Source organism: Fundulus heteroclitus, chromosome 18 (genome assembly GCF_011125445.2).
Source record: "Fundulus heteroclitus isolate FHET01 chromosome 18, MU-UCD_Fhet_4.1, whole genome shotgun sequence".
NCBI lineage: Eukaryota > Metazoa > Chordata > Actinopteri > Cyprinodontiformes > Fundulidae > Fundulus > Fundulus heteroclitus.
This window is the reverse complement of record NC_046378.1, coordinates 16,719,060-16,738,719: the sequence shown is the minus strand read 5'-3', so window position 1 is coordinate 16,738,719 and position 19,660 is coordinate 16,719,060. Positions and strand designations below refer to the sequence as shown.

General features: G+C 40.5%; 1 protein-coding gene across 1 annotated transcript; it reads left to right on the top strand.

The window, feature by feature from the left end:
* The first annotated feature begins 726 nt into the window (after positions 1-726).
* zgc:114130 (uncharacterized protein LOC570332 homolog) lies at positions 727-10,399 on the top strand. Its single transcript, XM_012856090.3, has 2 exons — positions 727-1,079; positions 7,812-10,399. The coding sequence occupies exons 1-2, from the start codon at positions 798-800 to the stop codon at positions 9,042-9,044; spliced, it is 1,515 nt and encodes a 504-aa protein (XP_012711544.2). The 5' UTR covers positions 727-797; the 3' UTR covers positions 9,045-10,399.
* The last annotated feature ends 9,261 nt before the right edge of the window (positions 10,400-19,660 follow it).

Here is a 19,660-nt window from a genome sequence, read left to right as displayed (position 1 = left end):
TCATCTACATGCTAGGCTTTAATGCAAAAGGAAGGAAAACTGTTCTATTTAACTTTTTATTGACTCTTTTTTTCTATCATCAATATACGTCTATCGATCGATATATATCGTTATTGAATTATCGTCCAGCCCTATTTTGAATCAAAGCCTATTTCTTTAAGAGCTACCACACTGCATGTTTGTGGTGTGTGGTATACAACTTTTGTATTTTCTTTTGTTTAATCCACTTCTGAACCAGAGAAGACTTTAGACTTTTATTGGGTCCCCCGAAGGGCAATTCATTTGCAGCAAGTAATAGTAGAGAAAACATACCTTTCTTACCTGGGCTAGCGAGAAAAAAGACAGAGCCACAAACGAATGTGACTCTTTTTTTTTTTTTTTTAGATTAAATACATATTCAGAATTTTGCATTAAGATCTCAGCGTTTGGAATGAGTGGAAAAGGACAAAATCCAAGTCGTTTGAGGTCCACCGTGAGGTCTCCTAGGTCGGTCACGATTTGGGGAGCCATGTTGTCTGCTGTGGTTTTGTCCACTGCTGTTTTAGAAGTTCAAAGTCTCAAATAGTCTGTGGTTGAATTTGCAGAGTATTGTCAAATCGAAGATGAGACCAAGACCAACAATGCAGATGCGGGCCGGAGGATCTTATCAGAGCAACATGGGCCTCCTTAACATCTCAGCAGCGCGTCCTGCAGCCCGATCTCCTTCAAACGAGCAAGGTCGCTCAGTGTAAAGTGCATCTTTAATGAAGCTTCGCTACTTGAATTGACTTTCTGAACTAAATCGACGCTGATGATGGATGGCTGCTTTGGTGCGCTGCACGCTCCTCCATACAGACGCACGTGGGAGGGGCCAGAGCGGCGCTGTTTTAAATCCACACGTGGTCTCCGTCTCTGAGGCTTGTTTAGCAGCAGCAGCAGTGAGCGCGGCTACAAACTTCAGACCGAACTCATGCCAGCGCGCTGCACACGGCCGCCGCTGCTGGGGTAAAACTGGACCGGACGGAGGCTCTGAATACTCGGCGAAAATGCCATCTCATCGTCTCAACCAGTTTTCCGAACTGGAGGACATAGTGAGCAAGGTAAACGGAGCCCCGGTGGGGGGAGCGGAAGCGCGCAAAAGGAAAAAAAAGTTGAGTTTAGCGCAGTACAAGTTGGTTAGCTAGAGCTCCGTGCAAGGGGGAGGATGTTAACATTAGCTTGTTAGCTGCTCCACGAACGCCACACATGGTTGAACTGTCTGCGTGTCTTTGCGTTTTCTTGCCCCCGTGTTTACCAATGAGAACCGAGCCCAGTTTTAATCGCATCGCTACTGTGTTGTTGTTTTTTTTTTTTGTATCTGCTAACTTGAAGCTAGTTTGTCCCCCTCTCTGGTCGGAGCGGTGTGGCGCCTGCTCACCGACTTCTTCATAACAGCGGCCCGTCCTGTCATCAAACTACCAAAATAAACAATCTGACAACTTTTGACAGCCTGGAAGTAGTTTACTGCGGCCACTCTGCTGTTTCCTGCCTTTCCGAGCTGATTTCGTCCAAAGTGGCCCTCTTAAAGAAGTAAACGCCAAAAAAAAAGTTGAACCAAAACAGCTAACTGTGCTTAAAGTGGCAAAGTCAGACTGAGATGTAAATCGGGGATGTTTTTTTTCTTGTTTTAATCCTAGGCTTAGGCTACAGTCGTTTATTATTTCTGCATGGCTTATGTTGTTGTATACGAAACTTGTTTTAGCTTGACTCCTAAGTTGGTGTAGTTTCTTTTTTCTTTTTTTTTTTACTTTTGAGAATAGCAGCTATCATCCATCTATGCTGATGAAACTGGACTCAAAGCAAGCTTGTTTTGTGTCTAATTCATGATTAGAAATCCTCATCTGCTGCTTGGCACTGTTGGTTGATCATGATAGCAAAATCACACAGTTTTAGTTCTCTGGCATACATTTATTCCAGTTTGCGAAATTGAGATCAGTAGAACACGACATATGCAGCGATCAGAATTTTGTGGCCAGTTTCTGACCAATTCTGATTTCTGTTTCACCAGCAGGATTTAGAAATCTGTATATGGACCGTGTTTTCCATAAAGTGTTTTCACTGATGAGGGGAAAGACCAGAATTATTAGTTTCCCAACCACCCAGTCACTGGTCAGGACGGATCCGGACACCAGCCATTTCCTTGGTGCATCTCTGCAAAGTACACTACTAAGTAAGATAAGAGGGATTTACTTTGGCTGAGGCTAATATTTAAAACAAGCAGTCTCAGTTGATACACCCCAATAGGTAATTATGTTTATTTGACTGCAGGTTTTTTTTTTTTTTTTTTTTTTTTTTTTTGTATGATTTCCTATAGCATATCTACTGTCTTTCCAGACTGAAATCAACCTGCTGAAGCTTTTTTCCATTGTCTGACCCCTTTTGGATGTGGTGACCTAGTGGTTAGAGAGCAGGGCACTTGCGTCCTGGAGACGCCGCTAAGTTTCTGGTTTGCTTCCCACTAACTGCCCCTCCGGGTCCCTGAGCAAGAGCCTTATCCCTGTGAATGCTCCCTGGCCGCAGCACGGTGCCAGCCCTCTGCTCCCTAAGGGTTAGGATACATGCAGATGACAACCTTTCTAGGGCTACGGACCAAAAATCTAAATTGTGATTTATTTCAACCATAATTGGGATTTTATTTTTACTTTTCTCTGCATTAACCACAAGCAACAAAACATACAAATTGAAATTTTTTTTTTTATTAATAAGAATATTCTTATTCAAGAGATTTGCTTGTTGAGTTGGACGTAAATCCTTGTTGAACAAAGAGTGCCACCAACAAACAAGTCTATGTATTAAACAGTGTGACTGGTATTTAATGCTATGGCAAGATTCCTGAAAGTTTCTGTTAAATAGTATTGATTATATAAACCGTAAAACAAGTAATAAAATGACATCTCACTGCTGCCACTCTCTTCCATGTGGACGCAAACCCACTTTAAACATATTACCGACACCTAAAGGATAAGTTTTATCCATTGTTACATAGGCAAAAATTGCAGACCTCTGCTATTTATTTTGTTTAAACTATATTGCAAATGCAATTGATTGTCCAGCGCTTAAAAACATTCATTGTAATCTCTGTCATAACGACAATAGGTGTAATTGTTAGTGTTTCCATGGTAGCAAGCACAAGCTCTGGCTTCAATAAATTGGGGATGTTTTGGCTCCCGTCACTGACCTGGTCTGGAGGAAAACTGCTGTTTTCATCAGGACTTGGGAAGCAGGCTCATGGAGACGAACCGATCAAACCGCTTTTCTAAAAGCTTCTCGTAGGACTGCTGGTAGCGTCCACATCCGAGATCAGCTAGTTTAAAACCACCACTTTGAGAAGCTTGATATAAAGACCTCTGTGTGCAGGAATGCAGAGATCAATTGTGCAATTATGTGTCGGTAAACTCGCTCTTTGCACTGCGGTGCATAAAAATGTGAAATAAAATGGATGGTCAAACATTTGTTAGATGAGGCCCTTGTTAAACAACATCTGGAGGTGGAACGTTTTTTAGCTGACGTCCGAATATTGTTTACAGATCCTCTCCATCTTCGACTTTACAGCCTCTGTAGGAGAGAGATCCATGGATGGTAGCAGAATAACTAGCTCTGTCCCATTGCTGGCTGTAATTTATTGTCCATTAACATTAAAAGGATTGAACACTAGGTTTTAACGCAGCTGCACATGGATTGTTGGCTGTTGTGCATTTCACACTTAACATCCAGAGAGCCACAGCAGCAACATTCTGCTTACCGTCCTCTTCTTTGTTACAAAGTACACTATATATATATATATATATATATATATATATATATATATATATATATATATATATATATATATATATATATATATATATATATATATATATATATAAACACTCCAGTAATTGAGATCAAATGATTGGTGGCATATCGCAGTAAGAGGGTTTCTCTTTTTTTTTTAAATAATAGTAAAGTACGGCAGCATCTTTCCAAATACTAATTGATTATAGTTTTACTATTAAAGAGGCACGGTTCAGGTATCTTTCCCTGCTTATCTGGCTTATAGCTAATGTAAAGCCAAAATTCACTTTCTCAAGAAGTTACAAAATGATGTATGGCTGATTTTTTTTTTTTTTTTTTTTTTTTTTTTTTTTTTTTTTTTTTTTTATAAATAAGACTTTATTATAGAAATGTGAGCAGGTCGTTGCTGAGCATGCAGGCTGTTCAGAGTAGGCATGTCCTGATACAGATTTTGTTAATTTTGGCTTCTGAGCCGATATTTTAAACGATTAGTCTTGTCAGTACAGAGCCGATACCTATATTTTCAAAGCATAAAAGAAAAAAACTGTATGGCAATACTGGTTGCATTTGTTTTGTTTGTTGTTTCATTATAACATGACCAATATTTCTTATCTTTTGTAACAAACCTCTGAGTGTGACTCTTCAGTATGACACATAAAAATAAGGAAGATTATCATGTAGCTAGCTGAGTCAACATTCAATATAAAAATAAAAATTGTCTCCCTTTTTCATTGAAAGTGCTTGCAGTGAACTTCGCCACAGAAATAGTACTTAAATTGTAGCAAAAGTGCATAAAATAAAGTATTACGTTCAGGCCCTACATTCCTAACTTAAATTTGCAAAGTGTGCAGGTTAAAGTTCACAAATAACCATAAAGTAATATTTTCTGTAGTACAATTTACATAAAATCACTCGACTTAAAATTGGTCTTTCGCCTAACCTCCCACACCAAAAATACTGAACAAAAAATGCAGAACAGGAAAAGAAACATTATCAATTGAAACAAAGTGAAACAGCGTCTTAAATTCTTTTTGCATTTGCAGCTCTTAGTGAGAAAATGTTTCACCCTCAGTAATGAATTGAAAGGTTGTTTTCTCTTTTTGTTTTGATAAAGACAAGCTTGTCCATCAAGTCTGCAGATAAACTGTTACGCTTCTCGTCCGTTATATTTGAGGGAGCACTGAAAAGTCTCTCTCAGCGTCCACGCTTGTGTGCACGGGGCAGAGAAACTTGGTTGCTCCAGCAGCCGGTGAGGGACTGCGTAGCACGTGTTCTCCACTAATCTAGTGGACCGGCTGACCTGGGAATGGTTTGTTCTGAGAGGTAGTTCTGCACCTCAGTGACAGGATGAGGTGGCAGGTCTGGTTTCAACTTCACACTCTTCCAAAATCTCATCTTCCTAGCTTGCTGCTGCTGCTGGGCTTTCACGTGGGATTGCTCTCACTGGCTCCACATTTGGTATGTCCCTGCTGGCTCTGCACACCTTCTCCACCATCTCTAAGACCAAATCTTTGGCACACATCTGGATGGCTGGACTTGAAAAATATACCTAGAAGTAAAACGTAACATTATTAATCTACATTTGCTTATTCATTCTGGCATAATAAGAACAAAGACTGGCTTGTCTTTGTACCTGGGATCTACTTAAGAGACGATGCAGTAGACTGGCTCCGTCCCAACATGTGAGAAGAAGCACCTATTTACAGCCTAGAGGAGGGTGCTCTTCATGGTCTTCATTCCTGCGTCGTTCCCTTCATCCCGAGAAAGGGCACGCTTCAGCACCGTCATGGCAGGGCATGACATCAGCACATGTCTCTGTCTGCACTCACTGCCCTCTTCAAATGGTGCTAGGACTAATGTAGTTTTCTGTGCCCACATCCACTGGTGTATAGTCACAGTAGAGGGAAGGTTAGGCTTGCTTGCGTATAGACTGTAGATGCTGCAAGGCCTCCTAGAGTAAAAGCGCCCCCCTCAGAGTGCTGTTCCATCTTACTTGCACATCCTGTTTCAGGTGTTTTCCCGGCATTTTAAGCTCAACCTGAATGTCCTCTAGGCGAGAGTAGGTCAGGGGGCAATGCTTAAATTGGCCTACCATTTTTCTTGCGACAGCTATAGTGTCACTCGCGCTGCGCTGTGAAAGGAAACCCTCGTGTACGATGAGGCGACGCATCCCAGGCTCCGCACTTCCGTTTCATCCAAGGCTTTGCGCATGTTGCTGGCGTTCTCTTTAAACCGCATGGACTCGTTCTTTGTCTATTTGACATCCTTTCGTCATTCCTTCGATGGCATTTTTCACGTCATCGGCTGTGTGAGAACCGCAGAACTCATTTGTGTGCAGTATAACGTTGAAAGAAGAGTCAATCCAGTGGGCAGTAAGGCTCAACGGTGAGAGCGGGCAAACATCAGAGCTCCATATTTCGGTTGTAAATGAAATGGCTGTTGCATCTGCTAAAATATCTTGAACACGCTCCCAAGTCTTGCTTTATAGCAGAGGTAGTGGCGCGTCTGAAATATAGTGCCGAGAAAGGAGTTCATCCCTTAGCCCGAAAGTCCATCAGACGGCCAAAGCCAGTGTTTTCCACAACACAAAGTGGTTGAATGGCTAATGCAATGTATTCGACAGTCTTATTTTTTTATGGACTCGTCACTGTTGCGAGGTTGTCTTGTCTCTGAAATGCCTCCAACGTTTTGCAGCCTTCCTCTTGTTTTGTGATTCCTTTCCAAGTGAGAAATCAAATTTGTAGTAATAAAGCGAGACCTGCTGATTAGCCTCATGGGGGCAAGTTAAGTTATAATACTCTGGGGAAAACCCTGCATGTTATATGGTAGGATGTTATACTTCAGGTGTCATGCATTCACTCTCTGCATTTTTATTATGTGCCCAGCTGGATAGACTTTAACGTCCCTTAATGCTCACTCCTGTTGAATGTTTTTTTTTTATTAACATTACTACAGATGGATGCGTACGCTTCTGTTAACTTGTGCGGCTAAAACCACCTAGCCTGGTTACTAATCACAATGACTGGCAGATCCCACTAGTTTTCTGATTAGCGACAGGAAGCGCTTGGGTGCAACGTCCTTCCCAGATGCAAGTTCAGATCTCTAAAAGAAACGATGCAATGGATTTGCTCAGCCATTCCTGGGACCAATTTGCGTTTTTCATAACATTCTGACATCATGTCGCTGCATGTTTAAAATTTTTCATCATTTCAAGTGTGTACCATGGTGTTATAAAGATGTTGACGACGTTTTTTAGGGGGAAAAATGATGTTGCATGCAGCAACAGCTTGTTTTTGAACGCTCAGTGTCGCCGCGTATTTAAATCTTTGGCACAAACAGGTTTCAAAGGAGTTTTTAACATCCGGTGCCATGTTTACTAACTGATTCAAAGTAGACTGATCTGGTTTTTCCTGACTGGTGCCATTTTTCTTTGAGCTCTGACTTGATGATTATGAAATTGTCACATTCCAGGTTTTCTGGACTGTACCGCAGACAAAAAGTGCGTTATTCTGGGTAGTAATTTTGATTGAATCAGAAAATATCACCCTGTTGACGTGTTAAAGCTGTTTATTTGAACCTCGAGTTAAAAAGATGCAGTAGAGCACAAGCTGATGATGCACTTGATGAATACGAAAAGGAATCTTAGGTTTATGTGTTTTTTGACCTGCTGATTGTCAGCGACGGTAAAAATATACTGACTCTGATCGCTGGATGTGTGAATTGTGTTTCTCAATGGGGTTCAGTTGGTGAAACATGACGACGACGCTCACCTAAAGGATTAAAAGTGCTGTAAATGGTGTAAGGAACTAATTCTTACGTTTTGGTACGGCTTCTTAACTGGTGTAAAACCAATTAGGGTTAAAAGGTGTCACAAAAAAAACATAACTGGAAGGATTTGAGGTCTATAGCATCCTGACTTGTGACTCAAAACAGCTGAAAAATGTTTGACAGAAAAAATTGGGTTAAAGAAGTAATTGTGTGGTTGAACTTTCAACAATTTTCTTTTTTCTTTTTTGCAGCATCTTCTCAGTCTTGACCTCGGAGAACAGAGCAGACCGCCTCCCCCGCTGAATCTGGCCGCGGGTTCTCCAGGTTACGTCCGCCAGCTGTGTAGAAGCGACTCGGTCCCCCTGCCCGGCCTCCCTGCTGATGCTTCAGAGGGCCTGAGTCTGCCCTCCAGCCAATGGGGGCAGCCATCAGACCGTCCCGTACCCTCGCAGCTTGCTGCCAATTCTAACCATTGGGGGAAGTTTGCCCTTCTCTCCCAGCGCTCTGTCAGCCTGGTGGAGACGAGGAGCGTGCCGGGAGCAAGTCTAGACTGGTCCAGGACCGATCCGAAGACGTCCCAAAGTGAGATGAGCCCCGCTGCTTTACAGGCTGCCGCCTCCGCTTCATCCAACTCCTCGTCGCGCTACAAAACCGAACTCTGTCGGTCTTTTACCGAGAACGGCCTGTGCAAGTACGGCGGGAGGTGCCAGTTCGCCCACGGCCCAGAGGAGCTGCGCGATCTTAACAGACACCCAAAGTACAAGACCGAGCCTTGTCGCACTTTCCACACCGTTGGCTTCTGCCCGTATGGGATCCGCTGTCACTTTATCCACAACGGCGAGGAGGAGAAGAAAGCCGCCTTCTCTCGCTCCTCCTCTGCATTCTCCTCCTCCCTCAACATTCCTCAGCAGCCGGCAGGTTCCTCCTCCTCGTCTTCTTCTTCCATGCACTCGCACAGGCCTCCCCTCGTCCGGCAGAGCTTCAGCTTCGCTGGGTTTCCTTCAGCTCCTCAGTATGTCCTGCAGTCTGTCCTGAGCGGCCACACGCCTCCGCCACCCGCCGCAGCCTCGTTCACACGCAGCTCGTCCGGCTCCGCCACGTCCTGCGCCGACATCACCGACCTCCTCTCCAGCGCCTTCCTGGGGCTGGACTCGGCCTTCGAGGCGTCCAGCGCGCCGCAGTGCCAGCCCCCCGCGCCCCTCGTCACCCAGGCCGACCTGCGCGCCCCCTTCCTGCCCTCCCCCGACTCTGGCTACTCCCCCAGCGGACTGTCTCCCACCGGCTCGCCCTCCCTGCGACAGAGCCCCGGTGCCCCCGACGTCCCTCTGGGGTCGTTGGGCGCGCGCTCCCTGTCCTACACCTCCCTGTCGGACCAGGAGGGCGGCAGCTCCGCGGGCTCGCTCAGCGGCTCCGAATCCTCCGGGGGGAGCACCGACAGCAACGGAAAACGCCTGGCGGTGTTCAGTCAGCTCTCCGTTCCTTAAGATGCTGCTGGTTTTCCGCCCCTCGCGGGCAGAAAGCTTTAAAATAAGACGCGCCTGTTCTAACCTTTAATCTCTGTATTTCAGCCTGACCAACATGTAAGATGTTCTCCGCACCCCGTGTGGCACGTTTAAAAGAAAAACGACTTTAGATTCCCCCCCGGTGCCTAAACTAAACGATACATATCAGAATAGCTGTTTTACATTGACAAATAGGTTTTTATTCTTTATCTAAATAGTTTAAATGTGCCATAAAGGCAGACTGACCAATAAAAAAAAAAAAGATTTAGATGAGACCAGCTTGGTTTGAACCCATCATCCGTTTGCTTGTCTAGTCGTTTTATGAATGGTTTAAAGTACCAGACGAAGCCAAAGAAGATGTTTTTGCAGCTCCGGCTCCTCGGTCACGGCGGCACAAACTCGGTGGCCAACGTTCAGGAGTCTGCTCCAATAACTGCGCAGTGTTGTTCGTTAGCTTGTGAAGTAGTTCGGATTTTTTCGTTGTTTTTTTTTTGTTATTTTTTTGTAATGTGCAGTCTGAGGTCGTGTTTAGATGACTGGTTTTAAACCTGAACCTTTTTTTTTTTTCTTCTCTCTTTCTTTCTGGGAAGCATTAATTCAAACGGTCTTATGTGTTACCAGCTTGCAGGCACCAGCAACATGTCTAATCAGCAGATGTAAGCTACGTATCGAGTCACAAATGAGATGCCAGTTATTGGCGCTTGCCTTTGGTGTATTTAAAGCGAATCCTTCTTAACAGCTCTCTTGTTTGCCCCGTTTCATGCGCTAGCGGTGTAATTAAATTGATCCTTTATTTGATTCTTTTTCTCCTTTCTCGTTTCCCCCCCTCTGCTGGTGCACTGTTGCGTCTTTCTTGAACGTTTTAGCCAATCTTTGCCTTGTTGAATCTCTCTGTCATTCAGTATTAATCATTGCTGTTACGGCTCCATACTGTTCTCTTGATAAGAGCCACTTGAAATGTGTCTGTTGCCTTACCGAACTAGAGCCAGCATACTGTAGAGGTTTAGGGCACGTATGCTTAGTGTTTTAGAAACATTACACAGCTGTTTTTTTTTTTTTTTGTTTGTTTTTTTTGTGCGTGTTTACATTGTAGTTTGTTAGACGAACAGGCGTCGTGATGTTCCTGGTCTATTTAAGAATCGCTTTTTTTTTCGTCGACAAGTTTGAGACCTGTTTAGAGATGAAAGGTGACTGTCTTTAGTAAATTAATTTCTTTAATTTATTTTATCGTATTTATAGAGGACTTCTCAGTTAATTCTTGTATCGAGTTTAATATATTTGGGTTTCTTCTGCCTTTTTTTTTTTGTACTGAAAATAAAGTTTCTTTTTTAAAAATAGGTTGTGTGACTTATTTATTTTTTTATTTTATTTTTTTAACATTACAAAGCCCCATTCATTAACTAGACAGAATGTGTGATTTCTTTCTGCTTCCAGTCATTTTATCTTTATTTTGGGAGTGGTTTTCTCAAAATGTTGTGCAGACGGTGTGCAATAGCAGCTGTTCGCAGGTTTTTTAGGTGCGGTGCGCAGGAAGGAAGAAAAAAAGGAAGGAAGCAGGAAACGAGTAAACCATCATCTGGTTTGCACTGTTGACTGCGATTTCCCCAGTGACTATGAATAGTTTACATTTTAACTAGAGTAAAACGATTTTTGGGTTTGTAACGCCGGTCTTGCGTTGTCTGATCATGCAGTTCACATTTAAACGCTCAATTCTTTGTATAAATCAATATTTGCACACTTTCTCACTGGGTCACAAAATTAAGGTTTCCCAGCGATCACAGGATCCCCAGCTCCTGCAACAGGGCTGTTTGTTGAGCTTCTGCTCACTAAATTGCAAGATTTTATTTAAAAAATTTTTATATATATGCAAAAGTGACAAAGATTTTAATTTTAGTTGCTCTTTAACTTCTAAAGGAAAGATGTATGCAATTACTGCAGACTTAAAATAATTGTTATGCTATGCTCAGACAAAATGCACAAGTTTAAACAAACTGGGAGAACTAGAAGAGTATCATCACAATGGTGTTAACGGACAAGCTTGATGATTAAAACTAAAACCAAGAGTCCTCTGTCGAAGTTGTAAATGTGCCTGTAAGCTGCAGGGCACTACAACACAAGAGCAATGTTTGATATCTCATCTGCTTCCATACTAATGAAATTTGAATAACTGGAATCTTCCAAATGTAAAAATCAAACATTTCCTCGGGTGCTTTCCTGTATTATTGCTGCTAAACTCCACTTCTGCTTTTCGTTCTGGTCTGCAGATGCTTTAACGCTTTGCCCTCTGTACTCCATTTCAATGTTTTCACAGCCATTTCTTTGGTAGCCCTGGCTTACAGTTCCTTACACAAGAGTAAATTCCACTTTATTTTTCTTTTTTTTTTTTTTTCTTTTTTTTTTTGTATTGTAATACAAAGTAAGGTGTTTCATTGGACATGTAAGACTAATGCAAAGCGGATATCCAAAAAGGGAAATGACACATGGCTGTTAAAGGTCAGACAGATAAAGATAACTGTGCCATCAACTCATAACTTCTGAGTCAACATTCTGAAATTCTTTTCTCACTTTGTGTTTTTACATCTTTATATCTGGCAGTAATGCACATCCAGAAACTCAAACAATTTGTCAGGGATTACTGCAAACCGAAGCTCAGTCTAATTGGATGGAAGTGTATCTGTACGGTAATTTACCAAAGCTTGCCACAGGTTTGGGTTTGGGTCTGTACTTTGACTTGGCCATCAGAACTCATAATCATTGATCTAAACCATTCCAATGTTTTGCCTCGCTATCTTGCTGCATCTAAGGTTTTGTCCCGTGCTGGAGACCTTCCCTGTCTCTGCTAAAAAAAATTAAAAAAAGTGTCCCTATGGCATGCTGCTGTCACCACCATGCTTCACAGTGTGGGATAGTGTATTGGTTTTTCACTGCATATGTTTTGTTTTGCATAGCAAAAAAAATGGTTTCCTGCTAGTAGAGCAACTTTCTTAGTGTTTGCTGTGTTGCCTAAATGGCTTGCGGCAAACTGCAAAAACATCTTTCGGGTTTCTTTGAACAATTTTGATTAGTACAATTTAAAAAGCTCTGACAGATCCCAACCAATCCAAAAGGTAACAAGAAAGGGTGAGACAAGAAGCCCCAAGATGTTTATTATGGGCATCACCCCATATAACAGAGAAGTACAAGTCAACATACTCATATTAACATCTAAAACGTGAAATGAAACATTCAAAAAAAGAACAGATACTAAATGTGTAAATCGTTTTTATTTTTTTTATTAGATTTATTTGATGGGGACAAACACAATAACAGACTGAAAAACCGCAGTCCATTGCCTGTGTCATGGTGCTTAGAGTGTGGGCTTTTGTAGACAGTTTTCTTTTTAAACAGATAATCAAACAGTAAAAATAATACATTAGGTATGGATACAACGCCATTTTTGACATTTTTGGTTCTATTACAATTGCTGCTTGAAGCCATTCTGGTAGGTCTGCTGTTACCCTACAATTCCTGTATACACTTGCATAATGGTTTGGGTGCAAGTCCATTAAACATTTGAAAATCAGTTTAAAAAAATGTGATTTGTAAAATTACAAAATTCCAGAATATCAAATTTAGCCAGGATATAACAATGGTGAAATCTGATCTGACAGGCTATATATATATACAAATATATTAGAAACATAACACCTAAGTTATACATATCCTATGCAAATGATTTGTTCACACTATTAATAGCTTTCTGAACAATAAAATAATCAATTTACCTAGTTTCTAACAAATCTGAGTTCTTTTTGGTTGGTTTTCTATAATGCATTTCTGTTTGAATTGGTTAACACTGTGATGGTAAGTCTGACTGATGACAAGTTATTGAAAACTGTCGCTAGCTGAGCATGATTATAGTTTTTCCTGATATCAACACATATTTATAATTATGTGCATTTGGATTTAGTAAGCTGTTTTAATTGCTTCCAGATCATTTTACCATTTCCTCTTGCTTCTGATAATATACTGCTAAAAAGAAAAAGAACACTTGGAGTTACATTGTGTTGTTTAAGTGTTCCCTTTATTTATTTTTTTGAGCAGTATACATTTATATAAAATTCAGCTTTGGATTTGCACATTTCTTTCACTACTCTTTCTCAAACTTTTAACGATATGCCAAATGGTGTTTCTTTTATAAAAAAAATTTTAAAGCACAATCCCTTTTTATCATCAACAGCCGGTTATCATCCGATAACCAAGATAGCTGTGTTTTTTTGAGGGGGTTTTTCCTTCTTTGTTTTTTAAGAAGTTTCACGGTTATTACTAATTTTGAGAGCAAATGTATTGCAACATGATTCTAGCATGACACTTCATCCCAGTTACACATTAAAAAGACATTAAGTCTCATCACTTTTTTTTGGATGGACTCGAGAATAATTTGAACATTAAACTAAATTATTGAAACTCAATAGAGCAGTTTGTCAACCTGTGTGGTGCTATATGTGGGTTAAAAACTGTTAGGATCTTAAATTCTCTAAAAAGAGGTGGCTCATAAATAAACATTTACAGAATGCCTTTTGCAATATTATTACTTGGCTGCCCTGACTTCTCCCAGGTTGCTCCCCTCCTGGAGTCCTTTGGTATCGCTGGATGGGGTCACAGTGTGCTTTTGGGTGGCTGTGTGTTGCAGGCCTTCTACCGTTCTCGCCACTCTAATAACTGTGGACCTCTTGTCGACAAACTGATCACAAACAAACTTGTTTCCACTCATAAGCTGTGTGCCAAGACAGGACACATAAAAGAATTAAATTAGATGCAGATAAATCTATGGAATATAATTACTAAACCTAAACTAAGCTATGGAGCATTTTTCCATATATTTTTCCATTTCCAATAATTTGGATATTCTACTTGAAATAAAATATGATTTTGAAAATGTCAAAAAGGCAAGAAAACTTGAAATGAGACCTGCAATATTAAATGTTTCAATGTAAACAGAAATACTAAACAGAAGAGCTTTATTTTTAGATACAAATATGATTCATTTAGATTAAGATACAAATCAAGAAATCTTGACTAAACCGCTTCAGAGTAATTTCAAAATCCATCCATCCATCCATTTTCTAACCCGCTTAGTCCCTTATGGGGTCGCGGGGGGTGCTGGTGTCCTATCTCCAGCGTTCACCGGGCGAGAGACGGGGTACACCCTGGACAGGTCGACCAGTCTGTCGCAGGGCTAATTTCAAAATCAACTGGAGCAATTATTGCCATGGAGATTTTGAGAATAAATGAGTATTAGAATAATTGTTTTCAACAGCAATAAGTACGGGGGGGGGGAGGGGGGAATAAACAAATTCACCAGAAAAATACTCTTAAGAAAGTGGATCCCTGCGGGACTCCGCAACTCACGACTTCAGGGTCAGGTGTGAATCCATCGAGCCTAAGAAATTGTTGAATAAGATGTTTATGAAGCCATTCAACCGTTTTTCCTCTTAATCTATATAATCAGAGTATAGGCAGAATATTCTTTTAATTGACAGCAGCAAAAGCTTATTTTCTGCCTGTAATCAACAAAGGCCAGATTTGCAGAGAGCATGTCTAATAGCTGTCATATGAAGAATCTTCCTACCAAGCTGTGTATTCTTTCAGTTTCTCCAGATTTCCCAGGGGCCTCTAGGCTGTTCTCCGGTTATCACTCGCTTTACCTGGCAAATCCGTTTATGTGAGCACTGATGTCTTGGTAGCCTTGCAGCTGTCTCTCATTACTTGTTTTCCAACGATTGAACTATGAAATATCCAAAGCCATGAAAAATCCAAAGCTCAAGCTAATTGTTTTATAACCTAATCCTGCTTTAAATGTCCCCAAAGCTTCCTCCCTGAGCTGTCTGAGCTGTCTGCTGTGTTCCTTGGTCTTCATGATGTTGGTTCACTTATGTCGCTCTCTAACAAACATCTAAGGTGCTCACAGAGCAGCTGTGTTTATACTGAAGTTAAATTGCGTCTTTCAGATTTTAATTTGTAAAAACTTTGAAAAGCCACTTAATGTGCTCTTTCTAATTGATAATTATGCATAACTTTCAGATTTTTTTCTAACATATATCCCAATATAACAAATTGAAGTTTGTGATTGTGTCATTACAAAATGTGGCAACGTTCAAAGGGTGTGAGTACTTTTTAAGGGCTCCGTAAGAATTTATATTCCAGCATTAATGCCCCTGATGGTTCTTGTAAAGATAAAAACGGAAAATGGCTGCTTCCACTTCGCAGTCTGACATGTGACCTAGTTAGTCTTATGTAGTCTAGGCAACCAAAACACATGCTTGTACAGGCATGTTTTTATTTCTAATAATATCACAGGTTCTGACAGGCTTTCCCTTCTGTGATTTCTCTGTGTCTGCTTAAAATGTATAAAAATGTTAAACTGTTTGTTTTTTTCTGTTCAAATAAAGAGCCTGGTCTTCTTAAGCATCCTTATTTGTAACATTCAAGAAATCTTTACTGCTTTGTTCTTCATTCTTCTTTATTTCTACCCAAGCCCTATTATGTTGCCGGCTGTCCTGGGACCGACTGGTTAGCAAAACAGGGTTTAGAGGCATGTGTGTGCTTGTATGGGTATGTGGCATTGTTTCCAGGAGACATTATCCCACACTTGTGCACTGCGGGACATAGGAAAGGCAGGCAGATGGCTGCATTCAGGTCCACCACAGGTCAACATATGGGCCGTGGAGACAAGGTTTGTGTTTGTGTCTGTGAGACCGAGCATCCCGCCATGCATGAGCGGAAGAAGCTGAATGGAAAGAAAAAAAAAAAGGTGAGGGTGGGGGGAAGATGAAAAGTGCTGAGAAAGAGATGTGGGTGAGTTTGAGAGGAAGACGAACCCGTGAGATAATGCAAATTAGACAGCAATGTGGCTGTGTGTGGACTTGTTAGCTGCTAAAACACACTGTTGCACTAAGAGTGGGTCTCATTTATATTTTCCCTGCTCGTAAAATGTCACATCTGGAGAGGTTTTCTTTAGAGTGTTGTTCAAGCTTATCCCGACTATTAGAAAATACCTGGGATAAGCTTGAACAATATTAGAAAACTAAGCAAATAAACCAACATGGGCGTGTTCCTGTTCTTACGAACTGCCAACACAAAAGCTACTTCTATCCCATTAGCTTCTTATATATCTCTCATTAATTTTTTTTTTCTAGTTCAATCAATTATCAGATGTTACTCAATTATTGCAGTATTCTAGGATTTTGTTTTAATACAACAAATTAGTATAAAACTGTTTAAAAAACTGCAATAATCCAGTTGCTATGTGTGCACACCCTCAACTTCTGGTCAAAATACCTTTTGATTCAGTTTTAGTCCCCAGTCTTCTTTGATAGGAGGTTGTCAGCAACCTCTTAACTTAATATTTGCCTAAATTACCTTGTGAAAGTTCCCAAACTCTTTTAGATTGTCGGGACATCTCTTGTCCACAATTCTCTTCAACCAACTTCAAAGATTTCCTGTGTAATTTAATTCTGACCTCGGGCCTCAGACAACTCCCACACTTTCATTTTTTTTAATATGAAGTCATTTTTCTGTTGGTTTTGATGAATGTATGGGTCACTGTGATGCTGAAAAATAAATCTGTCAGACACCAGCTCTGTTTGGACCTGTTCACGATTTCACGTACCTTGACACAAACCCCAATTCCTTCTGAAGAGAAGTAATCCCAGATCAAGATACTACAGCCAACATAGTACCCTGTGGGTAGGGCGTGCTTTTTGGTGATGTTCACAATTCTTTCTGTGTCAGATTTTTCTTTTGAATTTGTTGCCTGGGTTTAGTTTTATCAGACTAATTTTCCCACAACATTTTGGATGATTTTAGCCAGTTCTGGATGTTTTGTCTGAAATGCAAAGCTTCTGTCTTTCAGCCACACTCCTTTAGTCCAGATACAACATGACGAATGCAGGAGATTGTTTGACTTTTCCTTCTTTGGTTCCACTATAATTGATGGGAGCCCAAAAAGTCACTTAATATAACTAAAAACTAAACTTATATTAAAGAAGAGCAAAATAACAATGAAAATATAACTTTTGCATCTACAATAGAAATTTTCTCTTTTATTTCAGAACATATTGCAGCAAATCACAAAGACCCAAAATACTGATATGAGTCCTCCTTAATGTAAAGTAAGAGTGTATACATTAGACAATTGACAATCCCTTCAACTCAAATCCTTTCCAAGAGGGTGTTTTTTTTTTTTTTTACCTTCACCTGAACAAGTCAGCATGAAACATGAAATGAAGGCTCTGAACCTTCTGTAACATAGAAAAAGGTATGCCACAGTTCTGCTGACCATAAAGTTATCAATACAATTTAAAATACAAAGGTGACCACATCTCACAAAGGCAAAAAAAACTGCCAGAGTTGCTGTCTTGATCATATGGTTCTTTGTTAAGGCTTTTCAGACAGCTCAACTGACTAAAGTTATTGCAAATTAAACATCAAATACAGGCCAGATATGAAAATAATATGCTCTGTTTATGATTGTAAACACTGACATTAATTTGTGAAAACACATCAAATTAGCAAACAATATTAGCAAGCTGTTTCTGGAGAAGAGTCTTTTCCACATTCAGATATAACAGTGGCTTTTAAAAATTGTTTAAAACTTTAGCTCTATAAACTTAATTCAGCCCAAACTTTCCAAGTCATTTTGAATGTAGAACCTGTTTCATACTATTAGCTCTCCAACCACACAGTAAAGGGAATTAAGAAAGCACAGATTAAGAGTTTAATGTCAAGTTTAAATTGAAGTAAAAAATTACAGACTTTAAAGAACATTGCCAGATTGATTAATTTACCTTAAACTTAACGAGGGAGGTGTTCAGAAACTGCAGATTAAGTTAGATATCTGTCGAAAAGTAAAACATTCACTTACACATGTCACAATATCTGCTTAAGAACTACTGTAAAATTATGTTACAGCAGAGCCTTCTAACCACAGATAATTCCCAGAATGCAATACTATTTACAGTATCTTACAGTATTTCCACAGAAAGAGTAAATATTGCCCATGATCCATTGTATTCTACGGTACGGGACAGATTTGAGGAAATACAGTATAATACTGTTCTGTATTCAAAGTTTTTTTTTTTTGTTTTTTTTTTTTAACAGCATTTAGTTGGTGTGTTGTTGTTTTCTCTATGAGAAACCCAGGGCTCTTGGGGGCCCCCTGCTGGCCTTGCTGCAGCTGCAGTCACTTGTACCTTATTTTACTGATTCAGGGCTTTATACTTTATTCTTCAGTCTATCTCCTATGGCCAAGCAGAGTTGTTCTGTGTGCCCCACCTTATCCTGCTTCTTCAGAATCGAAGGACTCTTAGAAGCAATCATAGCAATACATTTTTACTTGGTGGAGAAACTGTTTCATATTTCCCTCATTATTACCAGTATAACATGTCATCAAGTAATTTCTGATCTGATCAATTAATCGAACAACAGATTATTGCAAGTTAGAGAGAACTGCATGAGAAGAAACCTCTACTCAATATGAGTCTGCAGCTAAGATGAGAACTAGAAATGTCGTGGCCTTGATGCAGGCAAACAATCCTAACGTTCTACGTTGAGAGTTGCGTTCTATTTGTTGTTGTTAGAAATAAATTGGAGCTTTTACAGTTAACCAGTACTCCTAAGTGAGAAGACCCTATCATATTTCTCTACACAAGCCATGTGAATTGTACGTTTTGGTTACAGAAACAAGCCAAGTTCTGAGAGCAGGCAGCACTCATGGCCTCACTTCCAGTGGATCTCTGCTCATGCTCTGCTCTGACTCTATTAGTTGACACAGGGGACCAGGGCAAAGACGTAGAAAAGGAGACAAAAATACCCCCGCTGAACCCTAACTGCTGTCTTTCAGTTTCAGTGGAACAATCAGTCTCCATGTAAACCTGCTTCTCAAAAGAGGAACTTGTTTGCAGGTGAAAGGAAACACCCCCTGAAGACCACTATTACATATCCGTCACCCTTTTCTGCTTCCTCCCAACCAAAGAAAGCTCCAATGAAAGTCCCTTTTCTTCTGTTCCTCCTATTGCCTCCTTTCCAGGACCCCCATTCTCCCCATCTAATTTTCCTTTTTGCCCACTCTCCTAATCTCCTCCTCCAGCAACTTTCTCTAAAACTCTACCCCCTCTCTGTCTTTCTCTAATCCCTCCTCCTGATTATCTTCCTCCTCCCAAGAGAGGATTTGGATTGTTTAATGGGTTGCAACCACCAGGAAAAGAGTGAGCCTAGCTGCACGGTTATACAGAAGCCTGAGTTCACGAGAGGTTTTTTTCCCCCCATCTTCTTCAGCATTCCCATGGTTGAATAAAAGTTTTGAAAGGCCTACTTTACATTGTGTGCATTGACAGGACAAAGGGAGCCATTTAAAGTATATTCAGAGATTTTCTTCAATTTCTCTTGAAAATTTGAGCAAACTTGAGCACTCTTGTTTTTGAGGCGTTCTAACAGGGGAAAACATCAGAACTCTGAGAGCCAACGCTCTGAGGCAACAGCGCTGACAATAAATAAAAGAGGTAGTCGAGCAACAAAATCTTTATTGTTCCCAAGCGGAATTAGAAGGTACAAATTGA

Excerpts from the sequence above, each read along its gene's own strand:
- zgc:114130 (XM_012856090.3), top strand. The coding sequence starts at position 798 with ATGGCTGCTTTGGTGCGCTGCACGCTCCTCCATACAGACGCACGTGGG. Across the intron at positions 1,080-7,811 it reads TGGAGGACATAGTGAGCAAG|CATCTTCTCAGTCTTGACCT; the intron begins GTAAACGGAGCC and ends TCTTTTTTGCAG.